The following is a 16,996-nucleotide window of genomic DNA, read 5'->3' as shown; positions in this document are numbered from 1 at the left end:
TCCATCTTCATATGGAGTTTTTTCCTTATATCTTTACATTGTTAGCTTATAAAGACATCATTAGGCTTCCCTGGTAGTTCAGATGGTAAAGAATCTGCCTGTAATGCGGAGACCTGGGTTCGATCCCTGGATCTGAAAGATACCCTGGAGAAGAGAATGACAACCCTCTACAGTATTCTTGCCTGGAGAATTCCATGGACAGAGGAACCTGGCAGGCTACAGTCCATGGGGTCACAAAGAGTCAGACATGACTTAGTGATGTCTAAGTGGTTAACAAATTCGCAAGGACATCATTATATTGAATTAAGGGTCCTCTATGGAGAAGGCAACAGCACCCCACTCCAGTACTCTTGCCTGGAAAATCCCACGGATGAAGGAGCCTGGTAGGCTGCAGTCCATGGGGTCGCTAAGAGTCAGACACGACTGAGCGACTTCGCTTCACTTTCACTTCTACCACAGTAAGATCTTAACTAGTTATATCCATAGTGGCTCTATTTCCAAACCAGGTCATGTTCTGAGGTACCAGGGTCAAGACTTTAACATATATTTTGAGGGGACACATAACAAACAGATAGGGAACACATTCTTATCAACAAATTATAAATCTGCCACCATTTTCTTCCTTTCTCCCTGTCTGTAACCTTTCAAGAATATAGACTGTAAAAGTTACCTCAGAAATTGAGAGAGTAGAGGAATGGATCAAGATTCAGGGTAGAATTCTTTCTTAGAAGATGGCCAAAAAAACAGAAAGTGAACTGATTCTAGAGATCAGAGAAGAAACCCACAGTTGCAGTGGACCATCATAGATGAAAACTATTTCCATGGCTTCAGATATTCAGGTATTGCTCCAGTTCACCAGTCCCCTGGTGTAGTTGACTATGATATTCCTACGAGCAATGGGAACATGCAAATTATACTTTAGTCTCTATGCCCAGGGCGTCCCCAATATTTCAGTGATAAAGAATCAGACTGCATTGCAGGAAGACACAGGAGATGCAGGAGACACGAGTTTGATCCCTGTATTTGGAAGATCACCTGGAGAAGGAAATGGCAATGCACTCCAGTATTCTTGCTTGGGAAATCCCATGGACAGAGGAGTCTGCTGGGCTACAGTCCAAGGATCGCAAAGAGTCAGACATGACTGAGTGACTGAGCAAACACACACACTCTATGCACAGAGGCAGAAGGCCTTAGGTAGGTTAGAATGATTGTGATGATGTCCTGTCCCTTTCAGATTCAGTGTAACTAGGTGATCTTATTAAAGAACAGAAATATTGGGAGCTAGCAAGAATTCAGTAAACTGATTAGAGATTAGAGAATTACTGGGCTTGATTAAGCAATTGGGCAATATCTAAAAGAGTCTCTTCTCACTTCCCAAAAATATTCCTGGTTTCCACAGCTGTGGCATCTCCTCATGCCCTGAGGCCAATCTTGGTAGGAAAGAGGAGGAATTGAGAAGAAGCTGGAGAAATGGTGCAGGGAAGTGAAGAGACTTAGCTGCTATTGGGCTAAGTCTTTGAATGGGCTCTTGGATCAGTTGGCTAGGGTTCACATCCCAAGTCAGCCACTCAGTGGTTATAAATTTTTGCCACTTACCTAACCTAACTGAGGGCTTCCCCACTGGCTCAGTGGTAAAAGAATCCTCCTGCAATTAGGAGATGCATGTTTGATCCCTGGGTCAGGAAGACCCCTTGGAGAAGGAAATGGCAACCCACTACAGTATTCTTGCCTGGGAAATCCCATGGATGAGGAGCCTGGTGGGCCACAGTCCATGCAGTCACAGAGAGTTGGATATGACGGAGTGACTAACAACAGCACCTTAACTAAGCTTCAATTCTTTCGTCTTAAAATGATTATAAAATACTAATTCAAAGGGTTGAAGTGAGGATGAAAAGAAATAATCTATGAAAAGTACTCAGTGTAGTTCCTGAGACATAATAAACCCTCATGAAACATTAGATAATTTTAGTAGTTTTACAAATCAGATCAGGGACTGTCCTACGACAAAACCTGCATTATATCCCAGGTTTCTCACTTTTTTCCCCCACACCTGAATCATTATCTGGATATGTTAAATTCCTCTCTTATACAAATCAGACTTTTTTATGTCTCTCTGAGAATTAGTCCTGCTTCTTAGCTCTAGGTTTGTAGCAGCATCTCTATCATCTGTTCCGTCTTTCTGCTCTTGCGTGACTGCCAGATATCTAACTCATAAATTACCACGTGCTCCAATTTCTGACTCCTAACACCCACCTTTCTATCACCTTCTACCCCATGTTCCCTGAATTTCATTGTCCTAGCACTTTCTGCCTGCTCTGTGATTATGTATATTTTTTCATTCTTATCATGAAATGTAATTCAAATTTGCATAATTTTAAAGATGAAGACTGACTTCACTCTCTCTTTATCATGAAGCTTCTTGACATAGTTGGTTTCCAAATCACAGCTGTACTTACACCTGCATATTTCAGGACAGGGTTGTAGGATGCACTTGTATAGGATATATGTGAAGATCACATAACTGAACACAAACGGGGTGGCATATAGAAGGCATTCTGTATATTTCACTAAGTTCTTATTTTTCATTGCATTGCTGCTGCTGTAGACCCATGAGTAAAGAAAGAGCCTGATTACTAGATACAGACTAACATTGGACCAGTAACAAGACTCACTATAAAAGTACATTATTAATACTTTTACAAAATAATTTTTCATTTGCCAAAAATTGGGAATAGAATGTTCAGGAAGTGGTAAACTGGAGAAACTTAAACTTGTGAATTGGTATCATCTCTGAGAATTAGACCATCAAGGAGGAAAGGAATCAAAACAACAAGAGGGACATAGGATTTCACAATCTTTCTGGAAACTGATGCTTCCTTGAACTCAAGGGTAACCACCTCCCAAAATAAAGAAAGCCGTGGAAAACCAGACCATAATGTGAAAGAATTTTAAAGTATTCACAAAATTATCAGTGCCATTTTTAAAGTATAACAATATTACACTATGTCATGACCCATGTGGCAAAATGCTATGAATTAGAGTCTATTTTATATTATTGTATTACTTTCAAATGTGCAACATTGTTAAAATTATTCGATAAGGCTAAGTTGAAATTAACAGTACAATTTATAGGCCAACAACCACTTTAAAGCTAATTCTATCAATTGGGTAGTAAGTATGTATCTGATAGAAATAAAAAGTAAACTACTAAATTTGACATTGAGAAAACCTGAATTCCAAAAAACTTTCTTTCATTAAGATAAACAAAGATGTTGAGTTTTGTAAGTCTCTGGCATTCAAATTATTGGGCATTTCAAAGAACCTATGTGCTCAAATGAGCACTACTAAAAAGTTAATGATTATGTCTTTCTTTCCTGATAAGACTCTCTGGGACTTCCCAGGGGTGGGAGAAGACTGCAGTCACTTTACTTTTTCAGGCTCATGGAATATCAAAAAGTGAAGCCACATGGATGTGTTAAAGAGCTGTCAGACCCCTGGATTCAGGTGTAATATATAAAGAGCATGTAAATAGTCAAACAGGCTCCCTCCCCCACCCCGCCCCCACCGTGATTCAGCGGTAAAGAATCCGCCTGCCATGCAAGGGCGGCAGATGAAGTTCAATCCATGGGTTGAGAAGATGCCCTGAAAGAGGTCATGGCAACTCACTCCAGTATTCTTGCCTGGAGAATCCTATGGACAGAGAGGAGTCTGGCGGGCTATGTAGTCCATAAGGTCGCAATGAGTCGCACATAACTGAAGTGACTTCCCATGCGCACAAATAACGAATCACATCCTCACAAGAAGAAAAAAAAACTGAACTGGAAATCAATAAGACTTCTTAGATCTATCAAAGAAATGAGGTCACAGGGAAAACTGCAGTTCCCAAACCTAGAAAGACAGAATCCATAGAATGAGATCTGATGAAAGAGGAAGACTTTGGAGCCAGTAACTGGTAGGAACTGATGAAATGCTGGATGGAGGAGGCTGGACATTTAAGAGCTGACTTATTGGAAAAGACCCTAATGCTGGGAATGATTGAGGGCAAGAGGAGAAGAGGGTGGCAGAGGCTGATAAGGTGGTTAGATAGTATCACCAATTTCAATGGACATGAATTTGAGCAAACTTCAGGAGACAGTAAAGAGTAGGGAAGCCTGGTGTGCGGCAGTTCATTGGGTCATAAAGAGTTGGATGTAACTTAGCGACTGAACAGCAAGAACAGTTTGCTTTAAGAGTTAAAAACCCTGGAGGGCTCAGTTAGAGAAAATCTCCAGGCTTCTGTGAATTTTTCTTCCAAGTTTCAATCAGATTATCATGGTGAAGAACCAATGGAGGAAAACCGCCTGGGTTCAGGCAGAGGGAGGGGAAAAATAACCATTTTAAAATAAACCTAGAGTGTTCTCCATAATAAGGGACTTCTGGTTAAGGAAAAAGATCTTACCAGCAATTTATCTGATATAGGGGAAGGGAAATACTCAACTACAGCCCTTTTGGCATTCCTGTCTCATAGAGGGGAGGTAAAAGATAATGGAGATCAAAGCAAGGACACTAGAGGAAACTAAAGTCCATAACACAACAGCAAACATTAAACACAGCCTATCTTTTAATCAGATAATATCCAACATTCTTACAATTCTAAATACTGGTGAAGATGTGGAGCAAAAGGAAGTCTAATTCATTGCTGATGGGAGTGCAAAAAGGTGCAGCAACAGTGACAGTTTCTTACAAAGCTAAATATAGTCTTAACCATTTGGTCTAGCACTCACACTCCTACATATTTGCACAAATGAGGAGCAAACTTATTTCCACACAAAAGCCTGCTGCTACTGCTGCTGCCAAGTCGCTTCAGTTGTGTCCAACTCTGTGCGACCACATAGACGGCAGCCCACCAGGCTCTCCTGTCCCTAGGATTCTCCAGACAATAACACTGGAGTGGGTTGCCATTTCCTTCTCCAATGCATGAAAGTGAAAAGTGAAAGTGAAGTCGCTCAGTCGTGTCTGACCCTCAGTGACCCCATGGACTGCAGCCTTCCAGGCTCCTCCATCCATGGGATTTTCTAGGCAAGAGTACTGGAGTGGGGTGCCATTGCCTTCTCTGACAAAAGTCTGCACATGAATGTTAATAGAAGCATTACTGATAATTTTGAAAACTGAAAGCAGCCAAGATGTCCCTTAATAGGTGAGTAAATAAACAAATTCTGGTACCTTCAGATAATAGGATATCATTCAGCATTTACGATAAATAAGGTATTAAATGATCAAAAGACATGGAGGAACTTTGAATGTACATCGCTTTAAGTCAAGAAGCCAATCTAAAAAGGCTATGCATGCTCTTTGACTTCAACTATATGGCATTCTGAAGTCAGAACTACAGATAGGATAAATTATCAGTGAATGTCAGAAGTTCACAGGAGGGGAGGCAGAAGGAAGAGGTGGAGCATAAGATATTGTTGTGAGGGGTGGGGGCAAAACTATTTTGTATAATAGCATAATGTCAGATGCTTGGCATTAAGCATTTATCAACATTCATAGAAATGTGCAACTCAAAAAAAATGAACCTTAATTAAACTCTGTGTGTGTGTGTGTGTGTGTGTGTTCATTCAGTCGTGTCTGACTCTTTGTGATCCCATGGGCTGTAGCCCACCAAGGTCCTCTGTCCATGGAATTCTCCAGGCAAGAATACTGGAGTGGGTAACCATTCTTCTGCTCCAGGGGATCTTCCTGACTCAGGGATCAAATCAGTATCTTCTGCATTACAGGCCCATTCTTATTTTAACCTATGTGATTCATACTTTAGAAGATTATACAGAAAGTTCTTTAGGGCAAAACTTTTCTTTTGCACCCTTCAGGAGGCTTCATTTTACTATATGCTATTTATAGTAGCTATCTAACACACTTTGCTGCTGCTGCTGCTAAGTCGCGTCAGTCGTGTCCGACTCTGTGTGACCCCATAGACGGCAGCCCACCAGGCTCCCCCTGGGATTCTCCCGTCCTGGGATTCTCCAGGCAAGAACACTGGAGTGGGTTGCCATTTCCTCCTCCAATGCATGAAAGTGAAAAGTGAAAGTGAAGTCGCTCAGTCGTGTCTGACTCCTAGTGACCCCATGGACTGCAGCCCACCAGGCTCCTCCGTCCATGGGATTTTCTAGGCAAGAGTACTGGAGTGGGGTGCCATTGCCTTCTCCGCTAACACACTTTAGGTGAACTCAATGCCCCATATTGAGCTAGTGGTAAGGAATCCGCCTGCCAATGCAGGATACGGGTTTGATTCTTAGATTGGGAAGATACCCTGGGGAAGGAAATGGCAACCCACTCCAGTATTCTTGCCTGGAGAATTCCGTGGACAGAGGAGCCTAGCAGGCTACAGTCTGTGAGGTTGCAAAGAGTTGGACACAACTTGGCGACTAAACAACAATGTACTTTCACACTTATTTTTTTATTAGTAAATGAATCCTCATCATTTGAAAGATTTTTTTAAGGATAAATGTGTTTTGGACTTCAGTGGCTGCCAGCATCACATGGTTTAGACACATTTGTAATATCTTTGCAGCCAATTGCTTACAACTGAAAGATAAGAGAGATGGCCTGAAAGCTAAATCTGTTCCAATTAGCCTATGCTTATATCCTGACTTTTTGGATCAAAGAATATCTTGGTGAACAATGATAGAAATCTTACAGATCCTTATTATTAAATGATGATAATTTTAAAATTAAGCTTTGCAATAGTATTAAATATTACAATTTATATTAAACTTGTATATTTAACAGTTAAATGTTTTAACACTTATTTAACACAAATAAAAATTAAAAAAGTAAAATGACAAAGTACATAAAGTCAAATGATATGCAATTTAAAAATAAGCCTCTGGTTAACCCTGCTCTATTTTGATTTTCTATCATAAAAAATTGCCATTTCTCAAAAACCACTCATTTATTTTATTTTGGGTAGGGCTGGATATTAATGTCTTTTGTAATTAACAACGGCAGTTCTCTTAACTTTGTTTTTTTTTTTTTTTTTTTAACACATCAGCCACTTTCACTCTGTTTATGTATTCAATGCCCAGCCTATGAGCTAGTTACCAAATATCACCCTGTTTTAAATGTATAGACAGACTAATAAGGAAATTGGACAAGTAAATTTTAATTCTGGCATAATGAAATAAATGCTAAATAGGATGCAGTGCAGAGTTTCAAAGGCCATTTGAAGGGATATTCAGTCTTGCAAAAGTTAGGAAAGGTCTTTCAAAGTAAGTGCAATCAGACTAAAGACAAGAGACAAATGAGAACTAGTCAGGTTGTGAACTAACTGAGTTGGAGGTATTGATGAGGGTATGAGGTGGAGCAAAGGAGAATATCCTCCACTGAAAAGAGTAAGTGCAGAGACATGAAAAAAAAAAAAAAAACACACAAAGAAACCTTGGCCTTTTCTTGATTTGAAGTATAGCTGTACAATATTCTATGTTACAAGTGTACAATATAGTGAGTCATCATCTTTAGGGGTTATGCTCCATTTGCAATTATTATAGTTCAGTCAGTACAGTCTCTCAGTTATGCCGTACTTTGTGACCCCATGGATGGACATGGCCTCCCTGTCCATCACCAACTCCTGGAGCTTGACCAAACTCATGTCCATTGAGTTGGTGATGCCATCCAACCATCTCATCCTCTGTTGTCGCCTTCTCCTCCTACCTTCAATCTTTCCCAGTATCAGGGTCTTTTCCAGTGAGTCAGTTCTTCTCATCAGGTGACCAAAGTATTGGAGTTTTAGCTTCGGCATCAGTCCTTCCAGTGAATATTCAGGACTGATTTCCTTTAGGATGGACTGGTTTGATTTCCTTGTAGTCCAAGGGATTCGTAAGAGTCTTTTCCAACACTGCAATTCAAAAACATCAATTCTTACTGCAGTTCAAAAGCATCAGTTCTTTGGCGCTCAGATTTCTTTATAGACCAACTCTCACATCCAAACATGACTACTGGAAAAACCATAGCTTTGACTAAATGGACTTATGTCAGCAAAGTAATGTCTCTGCTTTTTAATATGCTGTCTAGGTTGGTCATAGCTTTTCTTCCAAGGAGCAAGCATCTTTTAATTTCATGGCTGCAGTCACCATCTGCAGTGATTTTGGAGCCCAGAAAAATAAAGTCTCTCACTCTTTCCATTGTTTGCCCATTCATTTGCCATGAAGTGATGGCTCCAGATGCCATGATCTTAGTTTTCTGAATGTTGAGTTTTAAGCCAACATTTTCACTCTCATCTTTCATCTTCATCAAGAGGCTCTTCAGTTCTTCTTCACTTTCTGCCAAAAGAGTGGTGTCATCTGCATATCTGAGGTTATTGATATTTCTCCCCATAATCTTGATTTGGGCTTCATCCAGCCCAGAATTTCACACAATGTACTCTGCATACACATTAAATAGGCAGGGTGATAATATACAGCCTCGACTTACTCCTTTCCCAATTCGGAACTAGTCCATTGTTCCATGTCCAGTCTAACAGTTGCTTCTTGACCTGCATACAGATTCTCAGGAAGCAGGTAAGGTGGTCTGGTATTACCATCTCTTGAAGAACTTGCCACAGTTTGTTGTGATGCACAAAGGCTTTGGAGTAGTCAAAATATTATATATATATATATATATATACTCTATATATTATAAAATATTAGCAATATTCCTGGTGTTGTACAGTGTATCCTTGAAGCTTATTTTATAGCTGATAGTTTGTACCACTTAATCCTCTATGCCTATCTTTCCTCTCCCTCTTTCCCTCTCCCCACAGGTAACAGCCAGTTTGTTCTCTATATCTGTGTGACTGCTTTTTTTGTTGTTATAGTCACTGGTTTGTTGTATTTTATAGATTTCACATACAAGTGATGTCATACAGGATTTGCCTTTCTGTCTGACTTATTTTATTTAGCATAGTGCCCTCCAAGTCCATTTTTCTCATTCTCTTATCTAAATTTCAATGCTGTCAATGACTAACTTTACCTGGAAATTCCACACTGTATCATTGAGCATGTGATTGGGAGCAGAGATAAGTGAAATTTTAAAAATAGTAATCCAAAGGTGCTTTCTGTTACATTATTCCTTTAGCTGTCATCTGTTTTTGATTTTCAGGGTTACTCAAGAGTTAAAGGCAAAGATTTTTAAACAAAAGGTGTTTTCCAAGTGACCTGTTAATACACAAGCAAGTACTATAAATCCCTCTTTGAAAAGTCTCCCTAAGCTAATCTGGGTCTCCTGATGCAGGGTCATTTTCTTCTCTCTTCTTATTCCTCTAGGGAATTTAATCTTTCAAAAGTCAACCTCATCCTTTGATTCAGTAAGTGACACTCTCTTACAAATTCTCTTATATTTTGCTCCATCTTGTTTACATTTTTCTCCCTCATCTTTACCTTTATTTCCTTTTCCTCCTCCTTAACCCAGTGATGGCTACTGGCAAATTTAGAAATTTGCCTAAGAGCCAAGGATGAAAAATAACTGGAGAACCTCTAATATCTGTGTGAATAAACATGACTGTGTGGCTCACTGCACCTGCAGGTATGATTCCATATTTGTTTTACCCCATTGCATCAGGAAATCCAGAAAGCCTAGACTCACAAGTTAATCTCCGCCTCCTTCTCTGGTATTCAGAATAAAAATCCACCAGAAACATTCCAAACACACAGTAGTGCTCATCTTTTTTTGCAGCTTGAAACCTGAGTGGGGATTGAAGAAAACTGAATTGGATTACCCAGTTGCTTTCACAGGATCATCTGGACAGGTTTTATCTCTATTATTATTGCTGATATTAATATTTAGATTTTAGATATAGAAAATACAGAATTATTTATTACAAAACTATATTAAAAAGGAAATACAGAGAATAAAGTTTTTATCAATATTTTACTTACTTAGCATAAAGCAAATAATCACTTTGTGATAAAAGATCACTTATTAAAAATAATATATTTATATAATGTTTTGCTGTTTAAATTAAAGCGTTTTAACATAAAACTTAGTATCATAGTTGCCTTGTAAACCCTGCATGTTAAACATGTTCTCTATTTTACTGAAGTAAGAACAAAGCAAGCAGAGTAGAAAAGTTAAAGTGGAGACTGAATTCTATGTTTACTTCTGTGAAATATGTCAGAAGCAATCTATTACTAACAGGGAACTTGCAAATATCACTTTACTTTTAAGTGAGAGACATTTGACCTTCAAGAGCAGAAATCCAAGTCCTTGGTAAGTAGTTGACAAGGTACACCATTGGCAGGACAGTGGCTGTTTCATCTAGGAATTGCTAGTGGATACTAGAAAGCCCAAGCAGATTTGATCTAACAATAAAACAATTGAATTTAATGAGGATTTTTTAGCATCTATTTTGTGACATAGTGCTATGGTTCTGGATAGAAATATGTCCAAAAGGATATTCTCTGCTTTCAGCCACTTTGCTCAAATCCAAATTAAGTTGTAGAAGGTGAGGCTGAAGCAAGCCCTTTGCATCTATACTCATCCTGATAGTCAGCACTTATCTCTGTGTCTGGTAAGAGCAGAGGAGTTCACATATACCGCTGAATGAAAGGCAGACTGGGGAGTAGAGGAGGGGAAGATGGAGAAAGAGAGAAAGAAAGAAGAAGGGAAGAGGAAATACAAAGAAAAGAAGAAACATATTTCTTCCCTCAACTGAATTCATGAATCACAGTTCTAATAATTTTTGGTCAGTGTTTCTAGACAATAGCACCCTCCACACTCAGTTAGGGAATGCAGTTGACAATTTCGAACTGAACTATGTCTTTTGAGAAAGAAAAAATCAGCTGGAGGTGAATCTGTACATTACAAGATGAGAGAACTTACCAAAAGAAGCTAAACAAAGCAAGGGATTTTATTATATGCCACCTAGTTTAACCCTGAGATTAAAATTGACCATGAAGGGTCAGTCAGAAGTCAGCCAACTGCTTTTGATAATAAATCAGCTACTCCCACTTGACTATAAGCCAATTCTTACAAACTTGGCAGAACACCAAGCAAGTTGTTCATATGAATAAACAAATCAATAGGCAGGACAAGGAATGCCTTTTGTACACATTTTTTTCCCCCTAGTGATTATATGAGCAATAAATTTCTATATAAACCATTAAAAAATTAAAAACAACTGGCAATATAAGATGGGAACACTTCAGATATCTTCAATTTATAAATCAATGATAAATTACCTGCTATATATCATTTAGGAAAAAAAAAAACCACTTCTGATGGACAAACGACCAAAATGATTAAAATAACCAATAAACTTATGAAACATAAAAACATGAAAAGCTATAAAATATCTTCGATATACAGATTTTTAGGAGTTTCCCTGATGGCTCAGCAGGTAAAGAATCATCCCGCAATGCAGGAGACACAGGAGACCTGGGTTCAATCACATGTATGAGTGTCTAACAACTTATCCTACAGGGTTGTTGGTTTTTTTTTTGACAGGGGTGGATAAAAGGGAGATCCTACCATGTGTAAAATAGTTCGCTAGTGGGAAGCTGCTGTATAGCAGAGGGAGCTTAGCTCAGTGCTCTGGGATGACCTAGAGGGGTGAGATGGGGGACAGGAGGGAGGTTCAAGAGGAAAGGAATGTATGTGTACATATAGCTGATTCACTTTGTTGTACTGCAGAAACTATGGGCTTTCCTGGTGGCTCAGTGGGAAGGAATCTGCCTGCCAGTGCAAGAGATGTGGGTTTGATCCCTGGGTCAGGAAGATTGGGAAGATCCCAAAGATCCCCTGGAGAAGGAAATGGCAACCTACTCCAGTATTCTTTCCTGGGAAATCTCATGGACAGAGGGCCTGGAGGGCTACAGCCCATGGAGTTGCAAAGAGTTGGACATGGTTTAGCTACTAAACAATAACAACAATCCTGAGGCAGTCTTGTAACTGAATATTGCCCAGTTCTCTGGCATGATGAGCCTCATTTTACTCAGTAATCAGATCAGATCAGTCGCTCAGTCATGTCGGACTCTTTGCGACCCCATGAATCGCAGCACGCCAGGCCTCCCTGTCCATCACCAACTCCCGGAGTTCACTCAGACTCACGTCCATCGAGTCAGTGATGCCTTCCAGCCATCTCATCCTCTGTTGTCCCCTTCTCCTCCTGCCCCCAATCCCTCCCAGCATCAGAGTCTTTTCCAATGAGTCAACTCTTCACATGAGGTGGCCAAAGTACTGGAGTTTCAGCTTTAGCATCATTCCTTCCAAAGAAATGCCAGGGCTGATCTCCTTCAGAATGGACTGGTTGGATCTCCTTGCAGTCCAAGGGACTCTCAAGAGTCTTCTCCAACACCACAGTTCAAAACCATCAATTCTTCGGCGCTCAGCCTTCTTCACAGTCCAACTCTCACATCCATACATGACCACAGGAAAAACCATAGCCTTGACTAGACGAACTTTTGTTGGCAAAGTAATGTCTCTGCTTTTGAATATGCTATCTAGGTTGGACATAACTTTCCTTCCAAGAAGTAAGCGTCTTTTAATTTCATGGCTGCAGTCACCTAATACCTCATCTTAAAAGAAAAATAAAGGAGATCCTGTGAGGGCAATATCAAAGAAGGATAACATTTGTTGAAATGCTATATCACAAACACAGAATGGAGTAAGTTTGCAGAGGAAAAAGGTAATGAGAGGAGTTGAAAGCCAATAAAGGAAAGTTTGCCTAATTAAAAAGTCTAAGGCTTACTCTGAACATGAAATGAGATATCATGGGATCAGGCACTGTCAATGATAACTGTGTTGTTTAACCTTATAAATTTCACACAAGTCACTCAATGAGAGTGTCAACTTTACTGATGAAGTGAGAGAGAAAAGTATAAGTAATGCTAGGGGGTCATACTCTTCTATACCTTCAAGAATCTGTGTCTTAGACATATACATTACAGTGTCATTATTTTCATCTTTTTAATACTCTCACCAAGCATTTGATTTTTTTTTTTCATTGAATGAAACATATTCAGTATCAAAGAAAGCTTTGACTTTGACATCTGGCAATAGCTATCAAATGTGGCCATCAAAATTTATTGTTATTTAATGTATACAAAATTAATTAAAGGGATTCTTTGCCAAAATATTGTTGCATTTTCACAATCTCTTAGTCTTTTTATATGTTTAATCAGTTTTGACAGAGAAATCAAGGCTCTATTGAATGTATCACACATTTTGTACATAGTCTTAAAACATGTAACTTATTTGTGCTTTGTACTACTTATTCTTTTATATGTTAGACTTAGTAATAGAAATAGAAACTCTTAAAGCACCAAGGCTATGTTATACATTTCTTTAATATTCCTTACCCTATATGCTCAACATATAAGAAATGTTAGACACCCAAGAGAAATTTGATGTACAGGACTACTATTAATATTAAAACAACTTAAAGTGCATGTGAAGTGGAAAACGTATCTTTTTTTCTTTCAGTGTACCACTCCACGATGAGTTCTTCCAAACCATCCTTTTCAGATTACTTTGGCAAACTTGGTGGAATACCAATGTATAAAAAATTTATCGAGCAGTTTCATAACGTGGAGGAATTTGAGGCAAGACCAGATGACCTTGTCATTGTCACCTATCCCAAATCTGGTAAGTCTCTTTGTTATGTCAAAGTTGTTCCCTTTTCACCTAGAAAGGACAAATGCACCTTTTCTGTTAAATATTAAGCCATTCATTTCTCCCACATTCATTCTCTGTATTAAATAAGGACATATTATACAAGTTCTGCTATATACACAGAAAATAGTGGCATATTATAACTCTATTCTCTTGGTATAAGTTAAATAAGCAGGGTGACAATATACAGCCTTGACGTACTCCTTTTCCTATTTGGAACCAGTCTGTTGCTCCATGTCCAGTTCTAACTGTTGCTTCCTGACCTGCATACAGGTTTCTCAAGAGGCAGGTCAGGTGGTCTGGTATTCCCATCTCTTTCAGAATTTTCCCAAGTTTATTGTGATCCACATAGTCAAAGGCTTTGGCATAGTCAATAAAGCAGAAACAGATGTTTTTCTGGAACTCTCTTGCTTTATCGATGATCCAGCGGATGTTGGCAATTTGATCTCTGGTTCCTCTGCCTTTTCTAAAACCATCTTGAACATCTGGAAGTTCACGGTTCACGTATTGCTGTAGCCTGGCTTGGAAAATTTTGAGCATTACTTTACTAGCATGTGAGATGAGTGCAATTGTGCAGTAGTTTGAGCATTCTTTGGCATTGCCTTTCTTTGGGATTGGAATGAAAACTGACCTTCTCCAGTCCTGTGGCCACTGCTGAGTTTTCCAAATGTGCTGGCATATTGAGTGCAGCACTTTCACAGCATCATCTTTCAGGATTTGAAATAGCTCAACTGCAATTCCATCACCTACACTAGCTTTGTTCATAGTGATGCTAAGGCCCACTTGACTTCACATTCCAGGATGTCTGGCTCTAGGTGAGTGATCACACCATCGTAATTATCTGGGTCATGAAGCTGTGTTTTATACAGTTCTTCTGTGTATTCTTGCTACCTCTTTTTGATAGCATCTGCTTCTGTTAGTTCCATACCATTTTTGTTCTTTATCGAGCCTATCTTTGCATGAAATGTTCCCTTGGTATCTCTCATTTTCTTGAAGAGATCTCTAGTCTTTCCCATTCTGTTGTTTTCCTCTATTTCTTTGCATTGATCACTGAGGAAGGCTTTCTTATCTCTCCTTGCTCCTCTTTGGAACTCTGCATTCAGATGCTTAGATCTTTCCTTTTCTCCTTTGTTTTTCGCTTCTCTTCTTTTCACAGCTATTTGTAAGGCCTCCTCAGACAGCCATTTTGCTTTTTTGCATTTCTTTTCCATGGAGATGATCTTGATTCCTGTCTCCTGTACAATGTCACGAACCTCATGAGAAATGCTGGGCTGGAATAAGCACAAGCTGGAATCAAGATTGCCGGGAGAAATATCAATAACCTCAGATATGCAGGTGACACCACCCTTATGGCAGAATGAAGAGGAACTAAAAAGCCTCTTGATGAAAGTGAAAGTGGAGAGTGAAAAAGTTGGCTTAAAGCTCAACATTCAGAAAACTGAGATCATGGCATCTGGTCCCATCACTTCATGGGAAATAGATGAGGAAACAGTGGAAACAGTGTCAGACATTATCTTTTTGGGCTCCAAAATCACTGCAGATGGTGATTGCAGCCACGAAATTAAAAGACACTTACTCCTTGGAAGGAAAGTTATGACCAACCTAGATAGCATATTAAAAAACAGAGACATTACTTTGCCAACATAGGTCCATCTAGTCAAGGCTATGGTTTTTCCAGTAGTCATGTATGGATGTGAGAATTGGACTGTGAAGAAAGCTGAGCACCAAAGAATTGATGCTTTTGAACTGTGGTGTTGGAGAAGACTCTTGAGAGTCCCTTGGACAGCAAGGAGGACCAACCAGTCCATCCTAAAGGAGATCAGTCCTGGGTGTTCATTGGAAGGACTGATGTAAAGCTGAAACTCCAATAGTTTGGCCACCTCATGTGAAGAGTTGACTCATCCGGAAAAGATCCTGATGCTTGGAGGGATTGGGGGCAGGAAGAGAAGGGGACGATGGAGGATGAGATGGCTGTATGGCATCACCGACTCTGGGAGTTTGTGATGGACAGGGAGGCCTGGTGTGTTGCGATTCACGGGGTTGCAAAGAATTGGACACAACTGAGCAACTGAACTGAACTGAACTGATAGCTCTATTCTAAAACTACAATCTGTACATATAATTTAAGCAGCACACTGATAAATGGGTATTTTGCCATATAAGAAATTCACATAATATAGATGGATGACTATAGAACCATTAGTAAAATTTAAAATTACCTGTCTTTATGTCATTGTTGTCATTGCTGTATAGACAAAGTATAAGTAATTTTCATGGATTTTTTAAAAAATTAGCACTTTTTAGTTAATCAGTTCCTCTTTCTAAAGTCCATCTCTGAATATCTATTATATATTTTCCTGAACTTACCTTGTTTGTCATAGTCTTACAATCTTAGAACTTTAGAAATTAGAAAGTCCAATCCAGACTTCTTCTCTATCTGGTTGCTCCAATTAGTACTTAAATATGTCAAACGTTAAATATACCTTAGGCTATTCTGACTCTAAAGTGGTCTTCCATTCTCTTTCCTGTCTGGATCAATGTCAGCACAAAACCAGTCACCTGTTGAGGACATATGAGAGCTATTTCAGAATCAGTTTCTCTTAACTTCTTCATCTTCCGTATTCAATCAATCAATCTGTTTTGCCTGTTTAGTCTCATAGATATGCCTCAGAGTCAGCTTCTAGTTTTGTTGTCACCTTCTTATGACGCTTTACTCCATTATTGTATTTACTCTGCCACTAGAGGAAGTCTTCCAAAACATGACCCTTATAACCTTGCTTTCTTTCTTGATGTATGGCAGTGACCTTTAAAATCCTTTAGAAATGACCTGAACTCTAGTATGAATTACAAGGCTTTGTAGGCTTGGTGTCTGCTTGACACTGCATCCTCATCTCCATTCATCCCTTCAAGTAGCCTCTGATTTAGGTTTTATAATCTACATCCATGGATGTAGATCCATGGAGATGGAAATGGCAACACACTCCAGTATTCTTGCCTGGAGAATCCCTTGGACAGAGGAGCCTAGCAGACTACAGTCCATGGGGTCGCAGAAGAGTCACAACAGAAGCAATCTACATCCAATTCATTTCCTCACCACTTTACTATTTGTAAATATCTGGCTTTTGATTTTAAAAAAAGGAGAGAGAGTTCTTCTGTCTGATAGAGCTCTCTCCTATCTTACACAATTAGTGAATTTATGCCAATAATTTGTTAAGGCTAAGCTCAATTACCATGTTCTCTTAAAGTCATTTCTTTCTTGTGGAAACATCATGGCAACAGCAGAAGCACATCAAGTCCTCCTTTACAGTTCTTTAAATCCCTGTGCCCATCTATATTACAGCCACTTAAGAAAAATGAAGTGTAATTATTGAGCACT

At 39.2% G+C, this 16,996-nt stretch overlaps 1 protein-coding gene across 2 annotated transcripts in view; it reads left to right on the top strand.

Moving 5' to 3' along the window:
- SULT1E1 (sulfotransferase family 1E member 1) overlaps positions 1–16,996 on the top strand; it is a 56,093-nt gene that overhangs the window by 23,750 nt on the left and 15,347 nt on the right. Inside the window, 2 exon segments of one of the 2 annotated variants that reach the window (NM_177488.3) lie at positions 9,685–9,757; positions 13,432–13,593. In NM_177488.3, coding sequence (NP_803454.2) covers positions 13,446–13,593 — 148 coding nt within the window. In that variant the 5' untranslated portion in view covers positions 9,685–9,757; positions 13,432–13,445. 2 annotated transcript variants of the gene reach the window in all.

Source organism: Bos taurus, chromosome 6 (assembly GCF_002263795.3).
Source record: "Bos taurus isolate L1 Dominette 01449 registration number 42190680 breed Hereford chromosome 6, ARS-UCD2.0, whole genome shotgun sequence".
Taxonomy (NCBI): domain Eukaryota; kingdom Metazoa; phylum Chordata; class Mammalia; order Artiodactyla; family Bovidae; genus Bos; species Bos taurus.
Note: the sequence above shows the minus strand (reverse complement) of the source record. Positions and strands in the feature narration are given on the sequence as shown.